The sequence below is a fragment of the Aquarana catesbeiana genome, linkage group LG03 (assembly GCF_042186555.1).
Source record: "Aquarana catesbeiana isolate 2022-GZ linkage group LG03, ASM4218655v1, whole genome shotgun sequence".
Lineage (NCBI taxonomy): Eukaryota > Metazoa > Chordata > Amphibia > Anura > Ranidae > Aquarana > Aquarana catesbeiana.
The window spans coordinates 585123300-585148412 of NC_133326.1; the positions used below are offsets into that span (position 1 = coordinate 585123300).

The 25113-nt window shown below is 43.5% G+C and overlaps 1 protein-coding gene across 6 annotated transcripts in view; it reads left to right on the plus strand.

Annotated features, from left to right (window-relative positions):
• AAK1 (AP2 associated kinase 1) overlaps nt 1-25113 on the plus strand; it is a 214619-nt gene that overhangs the window by 94179 nt on the left and 95327 nt on the right. For all 6 annotated transcript variants that reach the window (XM_073622010.1, XM_073622013.1, XM_073622011.1 and 3 more), the window contains exon 5: nt 17036-17157. In XM_073622010.1, coding sequence (XP_073478111.1) covers nt 17036-17157 — 122 coding nt within the window. The remainder of the gene's footprint in view (nt 1-17035; nt 17158-25113) is intronic.

Consider the following 25113-nt stretch of genomic DNA (forward strand, 5'->3'; position numbering starts at 1 on the left):
CTCTGTGGTCCCCAGCTGCTTTTAATTTGACTTTCATATTCCTATGCTAAGTGTGACGTATGCCATCACCAGTGTGGTTTAAGAAGTACTTTGTTTTTGGCAGCCAAGTGTTGCCTAATTATAAACGTGCACGACGCATCTCCTAACAGACATAAACAAATCAATAATTACAGGTACCTAGGGAATGGCGCATAGAACATTCTGTAAGGAAAAAGGACACTGGAGGGCACAAGACCGTCAATTTCTTTTTGGTACTAAAGTTCCCTTCATGTGGATGTTTAATCAATTGGTAATTAAATTTTTTGTGTCTCCGAAGTGAGAAATATTTCTTTTATAAGTAGTGAATTTAACCTAGCTAGAAAACTCATTAATGTTGACAGCTATAATTCCTCTAGACATATGTTCACCTGTTAAATATTCAGTGATGCTAATAGAGGGGTCGATTCTGATCATACACTTGGCCCAATATCCTTACGCACTTTCATTTTCTCTTGCAGCTCTTTGCTTTGGATCAGCAACAGATTTACTACCAGACATTAGTTTGGTAAATGGAGACCTCACCCTTGAAGTTGAACTCCAGACAGATATTAAAAACACCAGTTCATTGCCACCAATAGATGGATCGATTTTTCAACTGGGTTAGTGGGGACCTGACGAATTTCAATCCATGTGTGGCCACTGCAGCTTTAGGCTGCATTCACGCCAGAAAAAACGCCTGAAAAACAGCCAACAAGCAAAATCCCATTCATTTCAATGGCACCTGTTCACATCTGAGCGTTTTATCACTTGATGCAAAACGCCTGAAAAAAGCCCTAAGCTCAAAAATAGAACATGTGCTTCTTTGGGGCAGATTACAGGCGTTTTTTTGCCTTTTACATTGGTGACCTGAACAAAATCGCGGTAAAAATGTGCGACTTTGAAGCGCTCAGGCATGAATGCAGCCTAAGAGAAGTTGATCTACTTGTCGGCTTCTGTTCATCCACCCTCTTGAATTAAAGCCCACCTGATCAGCGACTGCACCACTGATCTGTGTATTGTGACAGCGGGGGACATTTTGGGAAAAATGTTGAAAACCATTTATCATTTTTTTTCCTTCCACTTCACAATTATGTGCCACTTTGTGTTGGTCTATCATATAAAATCCCAATAACATACATTTATGTTTTTGGTTGTAACATGACAAAATTTAGAAAATTTCAAGGGGTGTGAATACTTTTTCAAGGCACTGTACATGTGGCCTCTAGATGTTAAAGCCAACCAGCTGAGAGGTAGCATATATGCATATGGCCAGCAAGAAGAGGTTAAAGCATTACTAAACCCATGACCCTGCATTCACTATATTTGGTCTCCCACAGTACACAGAACATGGAAATGCAATTATTTTAGTAAATATAAACTGCTAAATACCTTTTTTCATCAGCAGTATATAGCAGTCTTGTGACTTCTATCAGCTGAGCACTGGTTAAAGCTTGTAGGAGGTGTTTTCATTGTCCTCGGACTGTCCTATGAGGCTACATGACCCCTAACACTCTGTCTGGACAGTGCTGATTGGCCCTGTGCTGATCACATGCACCAACCCAAAAAAAATAAACTTTCTAACAACATACACCAAATTCAGCATGGGTGGAGTGCTATCAGCATATTGAATGGGGACAGTAGAAGGGGAGGATCAGAGAAGACAGGATAAAACCCCTTTCACATTTGTATAACCTGAAAGTCGCGTGACTTTAAGCAATGCCTGTGTAATCTTGTGGTCTATGAACCTCAAGTTGCATCAGTCGGACCAAAGTAGTGCAGGGACTAATTTGAAGTTGCACAGATATGAACGGTACTCATTGGAAATCATGGGGTATGACGTGTCCTGCAACTTTGCAGTCCCAAGTCGTAGAACAAGTCACACAAGTGTGAGAGGGTCCTAAAACAGCCTTTTTACACAATTCAGAGGATTAACCCCTTGGGTTCCACGCTGTAGAATATGTATTTTAACTCTGTTTAGCTGCAGTCATTATGTGAACAGAATCAGTCTGTTGCCCAGTCAAGGAGAGAAGAGCACAAGTCCCCATATATCTGAGATTACAAGGTGTTTCTATGGGCCCTGACAGATGAATAGAGCATAGGAAGGGCAAATAACATGTGGGTGGGGGTTTAAAGTGGTGAAGTTACATATTCTCTTAGGGCCAGTTCACACCAAAGAAACACAGCCTGGATGTGTTAGATGTTTTTCTGCATGCACGTTTTTGACGTGTTTTCGGTGCGTTCCAGTGCGTTTTTATTGCTGTCCAGTGCATTTGTTCCCCCTTTTTTTCTTAACCTAAAACAAGAACGTGCATTTTTGGTGCGTTTCAGTTCATGTTTGATGTGTTTTTACTGCGTCCAGTGCAGAAAAAATGCAGCATGTTCTACTTTTTTTTTTTTTTTAATTTTTTTTTTTTTCTGCAACTGGAAAGCCCTTGAACTGACTGCACTGGTGTGAACAATGCCATTAAAACCATATAACCTACTCTCCATGCTTTTTTTTTTTTTTTTTTTATGCAGAAAAAAAACACACTGGACTGCATGTAGTGTGAACTGGTCCTAAAGCCCCTCCAAAGGAAATGCTCATTAAAATTCTAATTCTAACATAAAGCTATGGCAATTGCGTCAGCCATTATTCTTGGTGCTGGTAACAAAAGCTATCAGTAATGTCAAAGTACTGGTGCACGTGGTAATAATAGTGCCCACTGACGGGCCTGCCACCAGGGGGTGGGGGGGGGGGCAGCCCAAGCACATGATGCCTGGGCCCCGTCCAGAGGTATTTATATCTGCTGCCTGCAGGCTGGATGATTGACAGCTGCGGTAGCTGATCTTCTCCACCCACCTCTGCACTCCGCTAATAGCAGCAAGAGTGGATCCCAGGGTGTCCAATCAGCGGAGTCATTGAGGGGAGAGCTTGACCTTGCCCTAGCAATCGGGGAGTGTCAGGGAGCGGCTGAAGGAGACATGAGGTGGGAGAGGCGCTGGAGGCTGCTGGTCCTGTGTGGGCAGCTGCTGGCCGCCATACTCAACCTCAGGTAAGGGGAAGATTGGGGTACCTCATTAGGAGGCAGGGTGCTCAGACTGAGCCTGTATGTACGGATATCTCCTTCCATTCCATTGAGAAGTGCAGGTCTATAGATATAATTCATTGATGTGTCCCTACTGAGGACCTGGTATGGAGGAGATGGGACTGGATGGGGGAAGAGGACATGGGATGGGGGAAGTAGGACATGGGATGGAGGAGCAGGGCATGAGATAGAACTTGGTGGGACGACCAGTGGGTGGGCCCTGGGGAATGTTGGTGGTCAGGCCCAAGGGGGAGGGGGCAGGCCTAAAGCTGTGTAAGGGGCCCCAAAATTTCTGATGGCTGCCCTGCCCACTGTTCAGAGAGCAGTATCACTAATAATATCATATTGTAAATTGCCATATCTTTAAAGGCTGATTTAATGAAATACAAAATACTGCGCATGTTTCCACAATCTATGGGCCAGGCTGGAAGGGCTGCAGGGTGAAAGCAGTAGAGCTGCATTTGATCCCTTGGAAACCAGTAGAGTACCAGTTTATTGCATAAATTGCACTTAAAAGTTTTTAGGATAAAAGGAGTTTAGGCTATTGGTGGGGTTCAATTTTCCAGCCAGTCATCAACTGTTCCTTTAATATAATAGCAGCTCCAGGGGTGTCTTGTGAGCCTGTATGTCTCTCTGCCAATCTGGGTAAAAAGATGAAGGCGTTGTGATCAGCTAGCAAATGTCCAAACGTTGTTTGCTGTCAGTGTTGTTTTTCATGTATTTTTACTGTTCAGTCTGATTGGACAGATAGCAGTGCAAAGCTTCACCTGAAAGTGGCACTGTAGAGCAAATTCAATCTTGAATGCCCTAAAATAGCTGGGAAGGTGTAGGCAAGATTATGAATTCTGCAAATAATTGCTGGGTATTGCATGCATTGTTGTGTTACGACAGCATTGGTCCGTGTATGCACATTACCTAAGTCAAGTCATTACTCATGTAATATCGTATTCTGCAAAGCATTGTTGACATTGCTGGTGCTTATTTTGGTTGGGTTTTGTTCTGCTGGGCTACATTACATTTCCCTGAGTACTAATTGTGTGCATGTAATTTACTTCTTACCAAAGTGATGTGCTCTTGGTGTACCTGAATAGTACTACAGTGCATCTGGGAATTGTATTGTATCTTGTGGTAATGTAGTTGAATCTCCTACATCACCCTCAGGAATAGATCTTGCCTTCTGTAACAAAGCTTTATTTTCCATGCACTTGCAAAGCTATAGCTGCTGCATATTCAGAGTGGTAAAAATGGTATGTAAAATCCTAAGTGGGGGTAATTTAAATAAAGTAGAATATCTCTTGTTGTAGCCCTTGAAGGTTCTTGGACAACCCAAGAATCACCAGAGATGCATCAGAGCTTCCCTGTATAGTGGAGTTGTATGGAGCTGCTGTGACCCCATGCTACGCAACATTTTTTGGTTACCTCTACATCAGAAACTTCCATCTTTAGTTTGGAACCAAAAAACAAAAACTGTAATTGGCCAGTAGAGATGGGCTCGGGCGTGTTCAAAATCCCAGATGCCCGATTCCGTCATGAAGCCCACACTGCACATGGCTAAATAAAGGTAATTACCGCTCCAGGTGATTCCACTTGTATTACCACCGTCCTGATCTGTAGGAGATGAAGGGTGCCGGCTCGGCAAGGTCAAGTGGCAGAAAATGAAGGAGAGGACAGCTGCTCTCCAAAATAATGCCTTTATTAAGTAAAACTAGAATCATACATCAATCAGAGACACAGGTCCAGATGATGATAGCTGATACGTTTCGCACCGTTAATGGCACTTAATCATAGCTGCTGGGCCACCGATCGCAATCTGAGTTTTATACACTAAGATGGTCACCTGACCAATCGTATCTAATCCAGATTGCGATCAGCTGTGGTCCCGCAAAATCTTTTACACATGCAGGGAATGAGTGATCACGGAAGCAATCAAGGCAACCAATGCACTGAATGATTTCAACCCATGATTAAACTAGATAATAACAAATGGGGATTGAGATGACTCAGTGAATTCAACATTCAAATTGGTAGGCTGCAACAGATCGATCTCACTTGCATTCCATGCATGCAATGCATATATAAGTCAAAGCGTGGCATACATAATTCATGTGTCTGTCAAATACCCAAAAGAAACATAAAGTGAAATATGAACATCAAAAGAATGTGCGAAACACATGTGACATAAAATGATGTATAAAGATTATAAAAAATGCATGTATACACATCGGTCCGTGTATGTGATCAAATATTGCCACAGGATATTAAAAATGAAGACAAAATAAAACAAAATTTAACTAGATGCGATCGACACACACACACACACACACACACACACACACACACACACACACACACACACACAGGTGTACCTGCATATAAAGGTAGGAACCCTTACACGATGGAAAAAGCAAATCAGGAACATAACTTTTATGTAAAATATGGAATAAGAACACATAAATCCTCAATCCAAATATGGCACCCGGCCACATGAATGTGTGTATATGTATAGCCCCCCCATGGTCCAAGTAGCCATGTAACTCTGAAATGTAAAGTATTGTTGGCACCTCAAGCTATTTTAATTATTAATATAATCCTAACAAGTTATGATAATAAAGCAAAAAATGGGGGTTGTTAAAATAATGAAATCACTATATGGTGCTTAACTATATACTAGAAAGGACGGACTGGTTATATAAAGTGGAATGGAAGCCTATATGGTGGGGGGGGGGCCAGCCAAAATATGCCAAAAGGTAAAAAATGTCCTAAACAAATAGGCCAAGGCTAATCACAGGCAGTGAGACATTTCTGGTTTGCAGCTGCACAGATCCTGCACTGATCGGGAAATGTCTCACTGCCTGTTAGCCGTGTGCAGTGTCTGCTTCCTTGCGGGATCGGGGTCGTGGGTTTCTAACACGCCCGAGCCCATCTCTGTTGGCCAACATAGTTGAAACTTGACATCAAATTAGTTTACTTTCTTTCTATTGATATACAGTAGATTTCATTTTCTAGAAATTGAGGCTGCAGTGAAAGCCAAAGATCTTTTTTGGCCTTTTGAAATCTTGCAGCAGAATGTTTGCTTTGTGCCTAATGCAAGAGGCGTTGTGCACGGTTTACAACTACTGCACCTAGTCCACTGTGTTATGTAATTGTAAAATACCTTTGTTACTAATGGCTGATGAGTGTTTCCATTTCAAATGATTTAATGTCTTCAATGAATACATCTGTGAATGTTTTATCAAGGTCATAGCATACCTAATAACCTTCAACTGGACTTGTCTGTAGTGTTTTACGACATGACGACTTATCCATTTACCTTTCTCATCTGAGTGTCGGGAACCAACCTACCCCAGCATCCAGTGAATACCCACTACAAGACCCTGCCTCCCCAAAGCTGCAACCCTCCCTCTCAACCCTTAAGGCTTGTACACATGATGAGAATATCAGATAATCGTCCGTGGTTTTTTTTTTTTTTTGCATGCTAGTCTCATATTGAAAATTAAGAGGTTACTCCACTTACAAAAATTCTCGTACGACAGAATACAACTTCGAAAAGTGATGTAATGTGTTGTATTGCAATGTATTCTTTCATTTCTGAGCATGCGTAGTCTTGCTCTTACTATTATTTTTTTTGGATGAGTACTGTACTAGAAATGATAATTGAGTCACATTTACAGACATTCACTTATGGTATGCGAAATCCTAACTGGGGGGTCATTTAAATAAAGTAGAAGATTGCATGTTGCAACCCTTGAAGGTTCTTGGACAATCCAAGAAGCACTAGCGATCCTTCAGAGCTTCCCTCTATATAGTGCAGTTGTGTGGAGCTGCTCTGACACCGTGCTATGCTAAATTTTTTGGTTATCTCTACATCAGAAGCTGTGTACTGTGAACTTGCATTGGCTCATCTAGAAGACACCATCCTCTGACTTTAAAACACGAAATGAAAGAAAGGAGAGAAAAAAGAAATTTTGAAAAAATATATATTTATGCCTTGGCTTCTACTTGCGTTCTGTTGGTGCTGGTGATGTCAAAAGGCCTCTCCAGGGGATCTCGATGAAGCTGAATATCTTAAATTTTGCAAGAAAATGCTCCAGCATTATGCATTTACATTTTTTTTTTTTGGATATATATTTTATTTGCGCACGTTAGGGGCTTAGTCCTGAGTAAGGTGACCTTGCTTTTTCAAGGTCTGCTTCATTTTGGCTTTACTGTTGTCAGTTGGAAAATGTCTGCCTTGGCTTTTTGATCCTATTTTCTCTTGAGAAGCTTCCCTTGGTTTATTAACCTAGATTATTTTGCGTAGGTGTTTATGCTTTCCATGTTCAACTTCTAATTTTTCCTCTTTGTAGTGCACCTCAATAGAAAGAAGGCTGCGGTTGGTAATCTTTTATAGATGAAGCATCTAATACTAAGTAGTTCTTACAAAGCACAAGGAGTCTGTTAGTGCTTTTATCAATGGAATGGTTATGGGAATCCCACATTAATTGCATGAGATGCAGTGAACAATTAGCTGTTAGGTTAAATGAGGTGATGTTATGGGTAAAGTAGCTGGTAAACGTCTTATAATTATGTTGAATGGAAGCTACATGGGGAGAAAACAGCAGGGTCGGTACCTGTGAGTACCAGTAATCACTGGAAGGATGTTTTAAATAAAAGGAAATAAGGCAAGTCACTGAAATCCAGACTATTTACACAGCGGAAAACACTGCAGTCACAGATGCCTGGGGGAAAAAAAAAAAAAAAAAAAAAAAAAAAAAAATATATATATAAATATATATATATATATATATATATATATATATATATATATATATATATATATATATATATATATATATATATATAGCTAAGGTCTCTACAGCTGAACAGAAAAGACTTGGATACAACTGGGGTTAACAAGGTACATTGTGTGTATTCCAAGCAGGAGCTTCCACACAGGATACAAGCGTTTTGCTCATGGGCCATTCTTTTTAACACAGCAAGTGAATTGTCTCTGATCTCCTTTGATTGTGTGCTTTGGAGAAAATAGCAGGGGACCTGTCCTGTTGGATGAGTTGCAGGTTTGTGCATGACTTATGAACATTCGTGCAGGGACCCTGCTTTCATAGATCACGGCAACACGTGTAACAAGTCCCATTCTCCTGCTCTTTGTTCCACAACCCACAGTCCATCTTGGGACAGGTGATGTGATTGAAGAATGGTGTGTGTAGCAGAGCCATCAATGATTCTGAGTATGTGCTACAACTGTAAAAAAAACCTCTTCTGTTCAATTTTTTTTTTTGTAACGCTTTCTGATATATCTGATATAAATAACAGTAATAATAAATGTAGTCCGTTTACTGGAGCACACCTATTTTGTTATTGAGATCTTACTGTCCATCTCATTAAAGTGGTTGTAAACCTCAGACATAAAATATGAACAAAGCACATCCTTCTATAATGTGTACTTGTTTCAATCAAGAGCACAAAATGTAATTTCTGTCTGCTGCTTCGTTCCTCTATCCACATAAATCACTTCTGACAATTTTTCCTGACACCAAGAGAAAAAAGGTGACAGGAGAGGGATCTCCAGAACATAGCCTGTGGTTGACAGCCTCCTTTCTGTACCTGTGTGAAAGGGGGGGTTCCCTTTCCCTTCCCCTTCCCCTTCCTCTTTCCCTTTCTCTTATCTTCCCTCATCACTGGCTTACCTTTTTAAATAGGCTATCCCCCCCTTCAGTCTATCATGAACGCTGCTGCCAGGTTCATCCACTTTACAAACCTGCTCGGCATCTGCTACCTCTCTTTGCCAATCCCTCCATTGTCTGCCACTCAACCAGTAAATTAAATTCAAGATACTAACCATAACTTACAAAGCCATCCCTAACTTGGCCCCCCAGCTACATTGCTAACCTAGTCTCAAAATACCAACCAAATGGTTCTCTTCCCATGCTCGCCTCTAGGACTTCTCCTGGAATGCTCTACCCCAATCTATCTGTCTATCTCCTACTTTTTCCACTTTTAGACGTTTCCTGAAATCTCATCTCTTCAGAGAAGCTTACCTGGCCCCCCAGCTAATAACTGTACATTTATTTTCTCCATCAGTACATCCCCCACAGTTATTACCTCTTGTATCTCTTGAAACTCCCTCTTTAAATTGTAAGCTCTAACGAGAAGACCTCTCTGATTCCTACTGTTTTAAAGTGTATTGTAGTTGTACTGTCTTCCCTCAAGTTGTATAGCGCTGCGTAAACTGTCGGCGCTATATGAATCCTGTATTATAATAATCCTTCCCTCCCCTCAGCACTCAGAGCTCTCCTAACTGAGCTCTGCAGTGTATGATTTCAGCTATCCGCCCCCTTGTTCTTACAGCTCAGACAAGCTTTCTAAATTCTGGACTTTGAATGGCTGTTGAGAGGAGAAGGGTGCAGAAAAACATGTACAACTCATGTAGAAGGATTTGTTTTATCTCTGTGCGTCACCTGAGGCCAGTCCCTTCACTGGGAATACATAACACTGTCTAAAGAGGATTTCAACTCTTGAGGGCAAAGGACCAGTCACCAGTATTGCCCATGCTTTGCAGCTGACTTTTTTTTTTTTTTTTTTTTTTTTCCCATTCCGGATATACCATGCTTTGTTCTGCACTGTGTCTCTTTGTGAATGAAGCCATCTTCACAGAGGCTTTGAATTTGCATGTCAGAGCCTCCAGCATGGAGAACGGGGAGCAGCACAGTATTGACACCACCATATCTAAGACTAATCAGAGGCAACAGAGCCGAGTGTCCGCACTCTTTACACTGCTGGTTTTCCAGCATGCTTTTCTAACAGAAGCCGAACAAACGGCTGGCTGATATACACACGGACTGAATGTCGGGCGATTTTTTTTTTTTTTTAACTGGTCGATGTCGCCCAACATTTAGCCCGTGTGTACTTCGTGTTCGATCCCGCACTTCAGATATACAGATATGATTCTATTGGTGCAGGAGTATCTGGGCACCTTCACATATTAAGAAGTATACTGCTATTTTACTTCTTAGGCACAATTGAGACTTCTAAATTTATAACATAGTAAATCTTAAACTTGAGTTTAGTTCCACTTTAAAATGTCTGACTTTAAGTAAATGTCCATCTCCAAACTGTACATTCCAGATCAGGTTTTCTCTTGCCATTTCAATGGGTGGTTTTTTTTTTCTTTCTGATTTTCTGTTTTATTTGGCTGTTCATAGCACTTCGCCACTTTGTTTGCTTTGCGCTGTAGAAAAAAACGGACTTACCTTTATTCTCAACCTTACATTCTTGCCTTATGTGGGTGATGCCAAGATTTTCACACACCCAGTCCAGTCTGACACAACTTTTGACCTAACTAAGAAAGAAATAACAATATGCTGTTGATCTGATCACTGGCAAGCCTACAGGTTGCTCCCTGCCTATCCTTATTGTTTTAGTCCCCTTGTTTCCTTTTATATTTAGCCTGTTTATTAACTAGTTAGAATTCCGGAGGAAAAATTTCCCTGGTCCACATTAATACAATAATAATGATGAGTAATGGTCCATGTTGTTGGTCAACCTCCTGGTTTAAGGCACTAATAAAATGTTGGGGGTAGTTGAGTGTTTTGTTCTAATCTAATGCAGGGGTCTCCAAACTACGACCCCCCAGTTGTTCAGGAACTACAATTCCCATGCCTAGTCATGTCTGTGAATATCAGAGTTTTACAATGCCTCATGGGATGTGTAGTTCCACAACAGCTGAAGGGCTGTAGTTTGGAGATCTCTGATCTAATGGTACACCAGTTTGCATATGTATGTGCTTGCAGAGCCTCAAAGGTTCTATCTGACGGAAGTTACCCAAGGATCTTCAACCTGTCAATCACCTTTTTGCCCTAAAGATGTCTGCTGTGCATGCTGTACTGCCTAGATTTCATCTAGACCTGGACCTGCTGGATTGCAGGAGTAATGTGAGGCCGAAATGCTTGTGTTCCTTGGCATTTTATCAATGGTTAAAAAAAAAATACATTACATTCTAGGAATAGATACCAAGGTAGTGGTCGCAATGCAGCAAAGCTTTGGCGTCAAACACCACTTCTAAAGGGTAAAATCAGCTTTATTGTTCAGGACAGACACTCCACCCATGATCCGCTTCTAACCTGTTTTCCCCCTTGCTGGGGCTTAATCATAGGCTTTCTAATTAATCCCCAGTAGGGGTCGAAACATGTTAACGGGATGTGCAACATCCATATGTTATATGAAATACAGGCCCATATTCAATAATATATATTCCACTTCAGATAGTCTTATGCAGAGATTCCAAATCCAACATACAATCTTCGCTTAGAAAGTTACTCCAGTGCTCCAAACACTCTTCAATACTTATGTGCACCATTGCAGTGAATAGGGATGTGCCCTCGCCTTCATGTATTGATCTCAAGAGATAGGTGAAGAGGTACTTTCCCCACCAGGGGGTAATATGGAATGCCTTTTGGTTTTGACAGGTACTCCGGTTGCCTTCTCCGTTATTCAAGGTTACTGTGTCTTTAAGACTTCACTGCACCATTGCATATCTCTAAGGGGGTTAACTCAGAACCACAAAGGAGCCAACATAGTGTAGTATTTTAAGGCTACCATAATATTTATTGAAAAAAATGCACTCGCAGATAAAATATAATAAAACCCCATGTAGGTTGAAACAGACACTTGCGGCATGCACTTCACTTCAGCACTTCCGGTCCTCTGCTCTGGTGACTGACAGTCGCTCTCTACTTGGGCCCCTTTCACACTTGTGCGACTTGTCCTGTGACTTGGGACGGCAAAGTTGCATGACAAGTCGTACCCCATGATTTCCAATGAGTATCGTTCATATCTGTGCGACTTTAAGTCTCAACAACTTCAAAGTAGTCCCTGAACTACTTTGGTCTGACTTTGATGCTACTTGAGGGCCATAGTCCTCAAGATTATATAATCATTGCTTTAAGTTGCATCAAAGTCGCGCTATTCTCAGGTTGTACAAGTGTGAAAGGGGCCTTAGAGAGGACTGAGATCTGAGCGATCATCAGTCATGTAAGCGCTCAGTTTTTGAACTGGCGGGGGACAGTTGCCGCATCACAATGAGTATGCGTGTTTTAGTTTTAGATTCCCATACTTCTCCCTTAATTTATAGGCCTGGTGATGCAGGATTACAGTCGCTTCTGTAAATGAACTAGAAATCCATTTTCAGCAGCTAGGAAGGTCTATAAAACATAAATAGTTGCCATGGCATCCTGTAAATTTTTATTCTGTGCATTATTACTTAGTGAAGTGGATCATGCACAGATAGTGTTTGTTGTTTGATCGGAAAGTTTTAGCCATTGTCATGATGCAAGCTCTTCATACATATATAGGTTATTGGAGACCTGGTAGGTATTTTTCTGCTGATTGAGCAATTTTGAGTCAGCACTGTACTATTAGGAAATTCTGTGATCTATGCAAAAGAGTGAAAGTACATGAATTTATGACATAAGGCACCAAAGTCTTGTGGAGGCCATAATAGAGCCCACCAGACCCCAAATTCAACATCCTACCTCTATACTTAGGTGACTATTATGCTGTTCAGGTCATAGCAGGCGATAATGAGCGATTTTGACTGTGGTGCTTGTTATCAAACATACTGTACACTGATCAGTCATAACTTCATGACCACTGACAGGTTAAGTGAATAATATTGATTAGCTCGTTACAATGGCATCTAAAAGTCGTGGGATATATTACGCAGCAAGTAAACATGTTCATGAAGCTGATGTTTAGAAAAAATAGACATCACAGTTTTTATGTATGTATGGGGCTGCTGAGCCGTGTCCACAGCCAAAAGTGCCTACAATGGACGCATGAGCATCAAAACTAGACCACGGAGCAATGGGAGAAGGTGGCCTGGTCTGATGAATCATTTTTTCTTTACATCATGTGGATGGCTGGGTGCTTGTGAGTTGCTTACCTGGGGATGAGATGGCACCAGGAAGCAGTATGGGAAGGAGGCAAGCTGGCAGAGGCAACGTGATGCTTTGGGCAGTATTCTGCTGGGAAACCTTGGGCCTGACATTCTTGTGGATGTTACTCTGATTCGTACCACCTACCTAAACATTGTTGATGACCAAGTACACTCTTTCATGGAAATTTATGTATGCCCTGATGGCAGTGTCCTCCTTTAGCAGGATAATGCAAAAGTGGTTTGAGGAACACGAATTTGAGGTGTTGACATGGCCTTTAATTTCTCTAGATCTCAGTCCAGTCAATCTGTAGTATGTGCTGAAAAACACATCTGATCCATGGGGGTCCCGCCTTGCAACTTACAGAACCTAAAGGATCTGCTGCTGATGGCTTGGTGCCATATACCACAGTATACCTTTTAAAAGGTCTAGTGACGTCCATGGCTTGATGGGTCAGGGCTGTTTTGGTGGCAAAAGGGAGACCTATTCAATATTAGGTGGGTGGTCATAAAGCTATGGCTGATCGATTGTATATGTTCCATCATATTTTTGTATGTTCCTGTGCTTATTATTTCATCTTCTCCCAATTCCTAGTGAGATGTCTTCCTATTTCTGCCGAGCCTTAGCAATGTACTGTTGGGTCAAAGTGGTTTGAGCAGGACGATAACTGAAGCAATGATAGACAGATTTCTTACTGTGCATCTGGATATCTGCACTATTACTAATATTCTTAGAACATTGTTTGAATGAGTAGCATAGCTAGCATACCGAACAAATTTGTCTGTTACCTGAATATTGATAATAGTTACGTTTTTTAATTTAAATTCATAGCATTGTTGACTGTATGAGCTGCATAACCCAGATTTTTTTTTTTTTTTTTTTTTTTTTTTATACGTTATTCCTCTCCTTCTGTATTACCAGTCTTTGCAATTTTTTTTGTATTCTGCAATGTATTGTTCCTCAAAAATGGCAAGCATCCAAACAATCGATGTGAGAACACCAAGAGCGTTAGAAGTGCTTTTTAGGCTCGATAATTGGCTATGGATCTTTACACCCAGGCTGCTGATATTTTCTTGGACCAAACTTGAAGTTCCGGTTGGTCCAGGATGCTCTATCACTTTATTTAGTTTCTGTGAGCCATAGCTCCATTTCCTATGCTCCAGATATCAAAGGCCTGCCTTTCTTTTATTTTCCAATGATTGTATGTGCCCTGCTTTAGAGTAAGCTAAAGACAATGTAAAGTAGTGAGTGTACAGCTTGTATAACAGTGTAAAGTTTCTGTCCCCTCAAAATAACTCAACACACTTCCATTAATGTCTAAACCGCTGGCAACAAAAGTGAGGACACCCCTAGGTGAAAATGTCCAAATTGGGCCCAATTAGCCTTTTTCCTCCTCGGTGTCATGTGACTCGTTAGTTTTACAAGGTCTCAGGTGTGAATGGGGAGCAGGTGTGTTAAATTTTCGCTCTCACTCTCTTACTGGTCACTGGAAGTACAACATGGCACCTCATGGAAAAGAACTCTAGGATCTAAAAAAAACGAATTGTTGCTCTACATGAAGATGGCCTAGGCCAGTGATGGCGAATCTCGGCACCCCAGATGTTTTGAAACTACATTTCCCATGATGCTTAACTACACTGCAGAGTGCATGAGCATCATAGGAAACGTAGTTCCAAAACATATGGGGTGCCAAGGTTCGCCATCACTGGCCTAGGCTATAAGAAGATTGCCAAGACCCTGAAACTGAGCTGCAGCACGGTGGCCAGGACCATACAGCGGTTTAACAGGACAGGTTCCACTCAGAACAGGCCTCGCCATGGTCAACCAAAGAAGTTGAGTGCACGTGCTCAGCGTCCTATCCATAGGTTGTCTTTGGGACGTATGAGTGCTGCCAGCATTGCTGCAGAGGTTGAAGGGGTGGGGGGTCAGCCTGTCAGTGCTCAGACCATACGGCGCATACTGCATCAAATTGGTCTGCATGGCTGTCATCCCAGAAGGAAGCCTCTTCTAAAGATGATGCTCAAAACCTGCAAACAGTATGCTGAAGACAAGCAGACTAAGGACATGCATTACTGGAACCATGTCCTGTAGTCTGATGAGACCAAGATAAACTTATTTGGTTCAGATGTTGTCAAGCGTGTGTGGCGGCAACCAGGTGAGGAGTACAAAGACAAGTGTGTTTTGCTTACATTCAAGCGTGGTGGGAGTGTCATGGTCTGGGGCTGCATGAGTGCTGCAGGCACCAAGGAGCTATAGTTTGAGGGAACCATGAATGCCAACATGTACTGTGACATACTGAAGCAGAGCATGATCCCCTCCCTTTGAAGACTGGGCCGCAGGGCAGTATTCCAACATAACGACCCCAAACACACCTCCAAGACGGCCACTGCCTTGCTATACAAGATGAACAGCCACTTGCACCACTCATCCCCCCCCCCCCCCCCCCCCCCCTCCGTTGGCAATGTTATATCTGTGAAGAAATATAGGAAATGGGGGGAAAAAAAACTCAGAGTAATAGAGATAGTGTACAGTGAAATGTAGCCCCTGAAGGGACACAAGGATGTGACGGGCTTACCAGGCCGACTGCACCATCCAGGGAAAGAAACAATGGGTAGTACCACCAGTGCCTCCACAAGGCCAAATGACCTACCTAACAGCCCTATATGCTCCCCACAGGAGAGAACGTACCACCAACACCAGTACTCCATCCAGTTTGCGTGGTCCAAGACCCACAGCAGAAACATTGACCACCATTTCCATCTTGAAAGAGGGCAGAACGGCGCCATACCAAGCTCCAGGCTTGGTATGGCGCGGGACAACCTGTCTGCATGACCCCCAAAGACCCAGGCATCCAAAAAAAAAAAAAAAACAAATAAGACAGGGACTGCTGTAGGTCAAGGTCAAACAGTACGAACCAGTGGCCATGGCTGCGCCCTAGACAGCAGTGCACCCTAGGCGGCTGCCTAGTTTGCCTAGTTGTAGCACCAGCCGTGAGGGTAAAGGTGATAGACTGGCTAAGCATGTCTCTAGACCTAAACCCTATTGAGCATCTGTGGGGCATCCTCAAATGGAAGGTGGAGGAGCGCAAGTCTCTAACATCCACCAGCTCCGTGATGTTGTCATGGATGAGTGGAAGAGTACTCCAGTGGCAACCTGTGAAGCTCTGGGGAAATCCATGCCCAAGAGGGTTAAGGCAGTGCTGGAAAATAATGGTGGCCACACAAAATATTGAAACTTTGGGTCCAATTTGGACATTTTCACTTAGGGGTGTACTCATTTTTGTTGCCAGCGGTTTATACATTTAATGTGTTTTTATTTTGAGGGGAAGGCAAATTTACACTGTTATACAAGCTGTACACTCGCTACTTCACATTGTAGCAAAGTGTTCTTCAGTGTTGTCACTTGAAAAGATATAATACATTTTTGTTTATATGAGGGGTGTACTCACTTTTGGGAGATACTGCATATACCAGGTATAGTTTGTAAACCAAAAATATGTAGCAGAATACGTATTGGCCTAAATTTACAAAGAAATTTTATTTTATTTATTTTTTATTGGATATTTTTTATTGCAGAAAGTAAAAAATTGTTTGTTTTTTTTTTTTTTTTTCTTCAAAATTTTCAGTAAAAATAAACACAGAGGTGATCAAATACCACCAAAAGAAAGCTCTACTTGTGGGAACAAATGACATAAATTTTGTTTCGGTACAGTGTTGCATGACTGCGCAATTGGCAATTAAAGTAACGCAGTGCCGTATCGCACAAAATGGCCTGGTCATAAAAGGGACTAAATCTTCTGGAGTTCAAGTGGTTAATGACCTCAGGTTTATGGGAAATATACAAATTTGAGTGAAAAGTATTATTTAGTGACCAATCTGATTCTATTTGCGTTAGATAAGTGAAGCAGGATTTCTCAGAGGTTGCTGTACAGTACTTTGCACATGCTCAGAGCTGCTACTTGAAGGTTTACATTCATTCATTGGAGAGTAAATTTTATGTTTTTTCAATTTGTGTTTGCAGGTTGAAAATATTCTACTTCATGATCGTGGTCACTACGTCCTGTGCGACTTTGGAAGTGCAACAAATAAATGTCAAAACCCCCAGACCGAAGGTGTCACCGCTGTGGATGATGAAATCAAAAAGTATGTTTAAGATGACTGAATTTATTTAAATAGATTTGTGTAATAACATAAGTCTTGCATCTTGGACCCTCGCTACAGAAAATGGCCCCTGGCACTAATTAAGTGTCCCGTAATATTTCCATCATGTGAGAACTTTGCAGTTAACCTTTTTGGTGTCCAATGGCTGCTGTAGCTGTGCTGTAGTTCTGCTGATATAAAAAATGTCATGAGGATCCAGTGATATTTAATGCATATGCTGGTTTTGCTGCTTGTAAAATCCTTTGCCCTTTTTTCATCTGGTATGAATTGGCAGGGAGAGAAAGCAACATATGATGTGCATTTTGAGTCGCATATCTATGTTTCACAGGCGCATGCTCAGTTAGGCAACCAGAAAATGTATCAAGAACACGTCTTTCAACAGACTAGTGTGAACGGTATTGTGGGACCTTTACGGTCCCACAAAACCGTGGTTGAGAGCGACTGCACTAGACTATCGAGCTGTAGAGGGGCAAAGCAGAAGCCACACTTTCAGACAAAACAGAGATGCTACACTATGTTACCAAAAGTATTGTGACGCCTGCCTTTACACGCACCTGAACTTCAGTGGCATCCCAGTCTTAAGCCTCGTACACGCGGTACGAAAATCAGAAGGGGATTGTCGTTTGACAGGCTTTTGTGCGAAGTTCTTACCATTAGTACGCTCCTTCCAACAATTATTTTCCAATTTTCGGCCACCAAATGTTGGACAGGCTAGTAAATTTTTGTCAAACGACAGCTCCACGTCAGATTTTTGGATGGTCAGTACTCAAATCTGTCACACAAAAGTCGAAAGTAAAAACACAGATGCTTGGAATCAATGCTCACCAAACACGAAATTAACAGAAGGGGCCCAAAGGGTGGCGATCAAAAACTGAAATTCCTCGTAGTACGTCACTACATTCGTGTTTGTGGCACAATTTGTGTAACGTTAGTATGCAAGACAAGATCCTGGCACACGCCCTTTTGACAAAAATCGGACGCTCGGTTGTCCAACAATCGTACCATGTGTAAGAGGCTTTAGACTGTAGGGTTCAATATTGAGTTGGCCCACCCTTTGCAGCTATACCAGCTTTAACTCTTCTGGGAAGACTGTTCACAAGGTTTAGGATTGTGTCTATGGGAATATTTGCCCATTCTTCCAGAAGCCCTTTTGTGAGGTCAGGCACTAATTTTGGACGTGAAGGCCTGGCTCGCAGTCTCTGCTCTAATTCATCCTAAAGGTGTTCTTTCGGGTTGAGGTCAGGACTCTGTGCAGGCCAGTCAGTTTCCTCCACTCCAAACTCGCTCATCCTTCTCTTTATGGACCTTGTTTGTGCACTGGTGCGCAGTCATCCCCCAAACTGTTTCCACAAAGTTGGGAGCATGAAATTGTCCAAAATGTCTTGGTATGCTGATGCTTTAAGAGTTCCCGTCACTGGAACTAAGGGGCCAAGTCTAACCCCTGAAAAACAACCCCACACCATAATCCCCCCTCCACCAAATCATTTGGACCAGTGCACAAAGCAAGGTCCATAAAAGACATGAATGACCCCACTAATGTGCTCCTAGAAGAATGGTCAAACATTCCCACAGACACTCCTAAACCTTGTGGACAGCCTTCCCAGAAGAGTTGAAGCTGTTATAGCTGCAAAGGGTGGGCCAACTCAATATTGAACCCTATGGACTAAGACTCGGATGCCATTAACCACCTCAATACTGGGCATTTTCGCCCCCTTCCTGCCCAAGCCATTTTTCAGCTTTCAGCGCTGTCGCACTTTGAATGACAATTGCACGGTCATACAACACTGTACCCAAATGAAATTGTTATCATTTTTTCCCCCACAAATAGAGCTTTCTTTTAGTGGTATTTGATCACCTCTGTGGTTTTTATTTTTTGCGCTATAAACAAAAGAAGAGTGACAAGTTTTAAAAAAAAAACACAATAATTTCTTTCTCGAACATCACGGGACACAGAGCCACAGTAATTACTGATGGGTTATATAGGTATCACTGGTGATTGGACACTGGCACACCCTATCAGGAAGTTCAACCCCCTATATAATCCCTCCCCCTTGCAGGGATACCTCAGTTTTTACGCCAGTGTCTTAGGTGATGGACGTGTAAAGATGTCCTGTGCTGAGCTCCAAAGGGAATATCCTAAGATCCTATACTGGGGCAAGCCAGGCGAACCGGATCCATTCAAAGTGTCTTTTCATGGCCGAATTGAATGGTACCCGGGCCTCGTGTCCGAAGAAACGAGGTTTTACCTGTAATGCTTCTCTTTTTAGAGAGCTGGACCCCGCAGATCAGAAAATGGCTTTAAACTTCCTAATTTCTGGCGAGGTGCTTTACGGTCCCAGAACTGTTGGATCCCCCTACTGATGGGGGCCCCCAGTCTCTGACGGTTTTTTCAAACGGAGCCCACCGTGAGAGGTGAAGATTGGGTCTGTGTAAACAGCACCCTGCGGCTGGATAAGGTAAGAGGAGATTCCACAGAATTTTTGAGTTCTAGTGGCTTTTCTCCTTTAAGGTAAATGCATGCTATGCCTATTGTGACCACCGGGGGCTGCCAAGAGCACAAACCTGCACATGCTGACTGTCTGTCTCAGGTGTTTTCATCGCTGATTATGTCCCAGCGTCTCAAGCAGGCTGCAAACAGGTAAGGTGGAAAGGGGGATTTCTCATGTTTGAATGTTCCCCCCCAGGCTAGAGAGGGGCCACAGGGGTCTAGAAAGTGGTTATACCACCCGGGCTCTGCGGCCTAATGGCCACCATCTCTGAAGATAGCCGTTCAGGCAGATCTTGTTACCAGCCTCCCTCCCTCCCCCCCCATCCCCAGCCTTTCTCCAGAAGCATGACAGGAGAGTCGGCAGTGCGGGAAGCGCTCGTTTTTTTCAAAACGGGGGGGGGCGGTAGAGGAGGGGGCGGGATGTCAGCACAGAGTGCTTAGACTCCCACTCAGGCCAGCTGCAGGCTATTAAAGGCACTCTGTACAGGTGCACTCAGCCTTCTGAGAGACACAGAGCTGACGGTCGCATGTAAGGTGGGACACAGGCATTCTCCTAGGCAGCATTTACTGAAGTAACACCAGACTGAGCATTGGGTAGCAAGGCTTTTAGCCAGACTACATCGCTCAGCGGGCAGTGTTCATTTGTATACCTCACACCTTGTTGCTTTGCACTATGGGTAGAAGAGGTTCAAGCACCCCAGGAACCAGAGACACTAGGGGATCTCGTTCAGGTTCTGAGGGCCCCCTGTCGGCAGCATCCTCCCCCCCTAAAGATGGGCCAGGGACGGCTAGCCAGGGAGAGCCATCGGGGTCAGGGGCTACACCTGCTTCTGGCACTTCAGCCCCTGTATATATTACACAAGAGGTTTTTTCCTCAACCATTAATGGTCTAGAGGAAAGATTAATGGCCGTGATTACGTCTTCACTCAGTGGAAGAAAACGCACTAGGCTTTCCTCTGTTCCCTAAGACCCTCGGACAGAGGAGCTCTGGGATAAAGGAGATGAATCCCTTTCAGAGGTTCAGGATGGGATGGATGATTCCTCTTCGGAGGAATCAGGTGGAGAGGGACCCTCTGCGACTTCCCAAGAGGAGAAGGTCTTAGTGCAGATCCTCACTGGATTGGTCCGCTCCACATTTAAGTTGCCCATACCTGAAACTGCTAAAGAATCCTCTTCTGCTTTGGGGTCACTGAAACCTTTCCAAGCAGCACATGCTTTTCCTGTTCATACTTTACTTGAAAAGCTCATTTATTCTGAGTGGGATCACCCAGACAAACGTTTTTTTCTGCCGAGAAAGTTTTCAACACTTTATCCGATGGAAGAAAAGTTTATTAAAATGTGGGGAATACCGGCTATTGATGCCGCCATTTCCTCCGTAAATAATAGCCTGACTTGTCCTGTAGACAATGCTCAGATGCTCAGGGATCCTGTAGATAAAAGGATGGAATCCCTATTGAAGGATGTTTTCTCCTTAGCAGGATCAGTGGCCCAACCTACAGTAGCAGCGATTGGAGTCTGTCAATACTTAAGAGATCATGTTAAGCAGGTCATCAAAGTATTACCTGAACAGCAGGCCCAGGGGTTTGCTAACCTTCCAGCGGCCTTATGCTTTGTGGTTGACACCATTAGAGATTCTATCGTGCAAACCTCCCGTCTTTCACTGGGGTTGGTGCATATACGTAGAATCCTATGGTTGAAAAATTGGTCAGCCGAAGCACCATGTAAGAAGCTACTGGCTGGGTTTCCATTTCGTGGTGCAAGGTTGTTTGGAGAGGACTTGGATAACTATATCAAGAGAATCTCTTGTGGGAAAAGCACTCTCTTACCTGTCAAGAAGAAGAGTAAGCGTCCCTCTTTCAAACGGACTCTTTACCCAGCGCCGGGGGCTTCAGCCTCCAGGCAGTCTCGACGGCCGCCTCCATCGGGGTCCAGAGACAAGAGTCAACCCCAGGGACAAAAGAAGTCCTGGGGAAAGAAGCCTACTAGGCAAAACACTAAGACCTCTGCATGAGGGGGCGCCCCCGCTCACTCGAGTGGGGGGAAGACTGCGACAGTTCTCAGAGCTCTGGCAGGAGGACTTCCAGGACAGATGGGTAATCTCCACAGTAACCTTAGGGTACAAGCTGGAGTTTCAGGAATTCCCCTCTCCTCGGTTCCTCAGATCAAATGTTTCCAGAGACCCAGAGAAGAAGCAGTCGCTCCTTCTAGCGTTAGAGCGACTTTTGTCGCATGAGGTCATTATGATAGTTCCCGCAAAGGACCAGGGATTGGGCTTCTATTCCAACCTTTTTACGGTCCAAAAGCCAAATGGGGATGTCAGGCCCATTCTGGACTTAAGGGATCTGAACCGATTCCTGAGGATTCAATCCTTCCGCATGGAATCAATTCGAACAGTAGTTCCCACCCTGCAGGGAGGAGAATTTCTGGCATCAATAGACATCAGAGATGCATATCTGCATGTGCCCATTTTTCCTGCTCATCAGAAGTTTCTGCGCTTCGTTGTAGGAGGGCGCCATTTCCAGTTTGTGGCTCTGGCTTTCGGGATAGCCACTGCACCTCGAGTGTTCACAAAGATCTTGGCTCCTCCTCTGGCCAGATTAAGGGCTCAGGGTATAGCTGTCATAGCATACCTAGACGACCTGCTCTTGATAGACCGGTCGGTAGCCTCTTTGAAAGGAAACTTGAGGACCACGGTCAGGTATCTAGAACACCTGGGTTGGATCCTCAACTTAGAAAAGTCTTTCCTAAAACCAGTAAGAAGACTGGAGTATTTAGGTCTGATTATAGATACAAGCCAGGAGAAAATATTTCTACCCCAGGCAAAGATCACTGCTTTAAGAGAGCTGATTCTGACAGTAAGGACCAAGAAGGGTCCCTCAGTCCGCCTTTGTATGAGGCTACTAGGGAAGATGGTGTCTTCATTCGAAGCAGTTCCCTATGCTCGGTTTCACTCAAGAATGCTGCAACACAGTATTCTGTCAACCTGGAACAAGAAGGTTCAGGCATTAGACTTTCCGATGCACCTGTCGCATGCGGTGCGTCAGAGCCTCAATTGGTGGCTCATACCCGAAAACCTGCAGAAGGGGAAATCCTTTCTACCGGTTACCTGGACGGTGGTAACAACAGATGCCAGTCTGTCAGGTTGGGGAGCAGTTCTGGAACAGGCTGCGGTCCAAGGGATATGGTCCAAGACAGAGAGGACCTTACCCATCAACATTCTGGAGATCCGGGCGATACATCTAGCTCTAAAGGCCTGGACTATCAGGCTACAGGGTTGTCCGGTCAGGATCCAGTCCGACAATGCCACAGCAGTGGCTTATGTCAATCATCAGGGAGGCACCCGGAGCCGAGCTGCTCAAAAAGAGGTGAACCAGATCTTAGTCTGGGCAGAGATGCATGTGCCATGCATATCGTCAGTTTTCATCCCGGGAATAGAGAATTGGCAGGCGGACTATCTAAGTCGCCAGCAGTTACTTCCAGGGGAATGGTCTCTGCATCCCGACGTCTTTTGGGCCATATGCCAAAGATGGGGGGTTCCAGATGTAGATCTCTTTGCATCCCGATTCAACAAAAAGATAGACCGATTTGTGGCAAGGACAAAAGATCCTCTTGCATGCGGGACGGATGCGTTGGTGATTCCGTGGCATCGGTTCTCACTGATTTACGCATTCCCGCCTATTCTGCTATTACCACGACTCCTTCGCAGGATCAGGCAGGAAAGGAAGTCGGTACTTCTGGTGACCCCCGCTTGGCCCAGAAGGACTTGGTATGCAGAAATAGTAAGGATGACAGTAGGTTCCCCGTGGACACTACCGGAACGCCCAGACCTGTTATCTCAAGGTCCAGTGTTCCATCCTGCCTTACAAACGCTAAATTTGACGGTTTGGCTATTGAGACCCACGTTCTGAAGAGTCGTGGGCTCTCAGGTCCTGTCATATCTACCTTGATTAATGCAAGGAAGCCAGCTTCCAGGATGATTTATCATAGAGTCTGGAAAGCTTATATAACCTGGTGTGAATCCAGAGGTTGGCATCCCAGGAAATATGTCATAGGTAGAATTCTTGATTTTCTACAATTAGGATTAGAGATGAAGCTGGCCTTGAGTACCATCAAGGGCCAGGTCTCTGCTTTATCAGTATTATTTCAGCGGCCACTTGCTTTGCATTCTTTGGTCCGAAACTTTATGCAGGGGGTGATGCGTCTTAATCCTCCGGTTAAAGCGCCCCTAAACCCCTGGGACTTGAATTTGGTCCTGGCTGTGTTACAGAAACAGCCTTTTGAACCAATAAGTCAGATTCCTTTGGTCTTGTTGACAAGGAAATTAATTTTTCTGGTGGCCATCTCTTCTGCTAGAAGAGTATCAGAATTAGCAGCTCTTTCCTGTAAGGAGCCTTATTTGATTATACACAAGGATAGAGTGGTACTACGCCCTCATCCTAGTTTTTTACCGAAGGTGGTTTCTGATTTTCATTTAAACCAAGACATTGTTCTACCTTCCTTTTTTCCAGATCCCTGTTCTCCGGAAGAGAGATCTCTACATTCGTTGGATGTAGTAAGAGCAGTTAAGGCCTATCTAGGGGCAACTGCTCAGATCCGCAAGACGGATGTTTTGTTTGTGCTGCCAGAGGGTCCCAATAGAGGACAGGCAGCATCAAAAGCTACCATTTCTAAATGGATTCGACAGTTGATCATTCAAGCTTACGGTTTGAAACAGAAGATTCCTCCGTTTCAGATTAGGGCACATTCCACAAGGGCAATTGGTGCTTCTTGGGCAGTGCATCACCAGGCCTCTATGGCTCAAATCTGCAAGGCCGCAACCTGGTCTTCAGTTCATACAGTCACCAGATTCTATCAGGTGGATGTGAGAAGGCATGAGGATATCGCCTTTGGGCGTAGTGTGCTGCAGACAGCGGTACAGGGTCCTCAGGTCTGATTGCACCCTACTTGGTCGTGGTCCCCCCCCCTCAGGTAGCATTGCTCTGGGACATCCCATCAGTAATTACTGTGGCTCTGTGTCCCGTGATGTTCGAGAAAGAAAATAGGATTTTTTAAAACAGCTTACCTGTAAAATTCTTTTCTTTCGAAGGACATCACGGGACACAGAGGTCCCGCCCCTCTTCTAATACACTATATTGCTTGGCTACAAAACTGAGGTATCCCTGCAAGGGGGAGGGATTATATAGGGGGTTGAACTTCCTGATAGGGTGTGCCAGTGTCCAATCACCAGTGATACCTATATAACCCATCAGTAATTACTGTGGCTCTGTGTCCCGTGATGTCCTTCGAAAGAAAAGGATTTTACAGGTAAGCTGTTTTAAAAAATCCTATTTTTTACCTTTTGCGATAATAAATATCCAATTTTTTTTTCTTTAAAACAAATTTTTTCTCAGTTTAGGCCGATATGTATTCTTGTACATATTTTTGGTAAAAACAAATCGCAATAAGCGTAT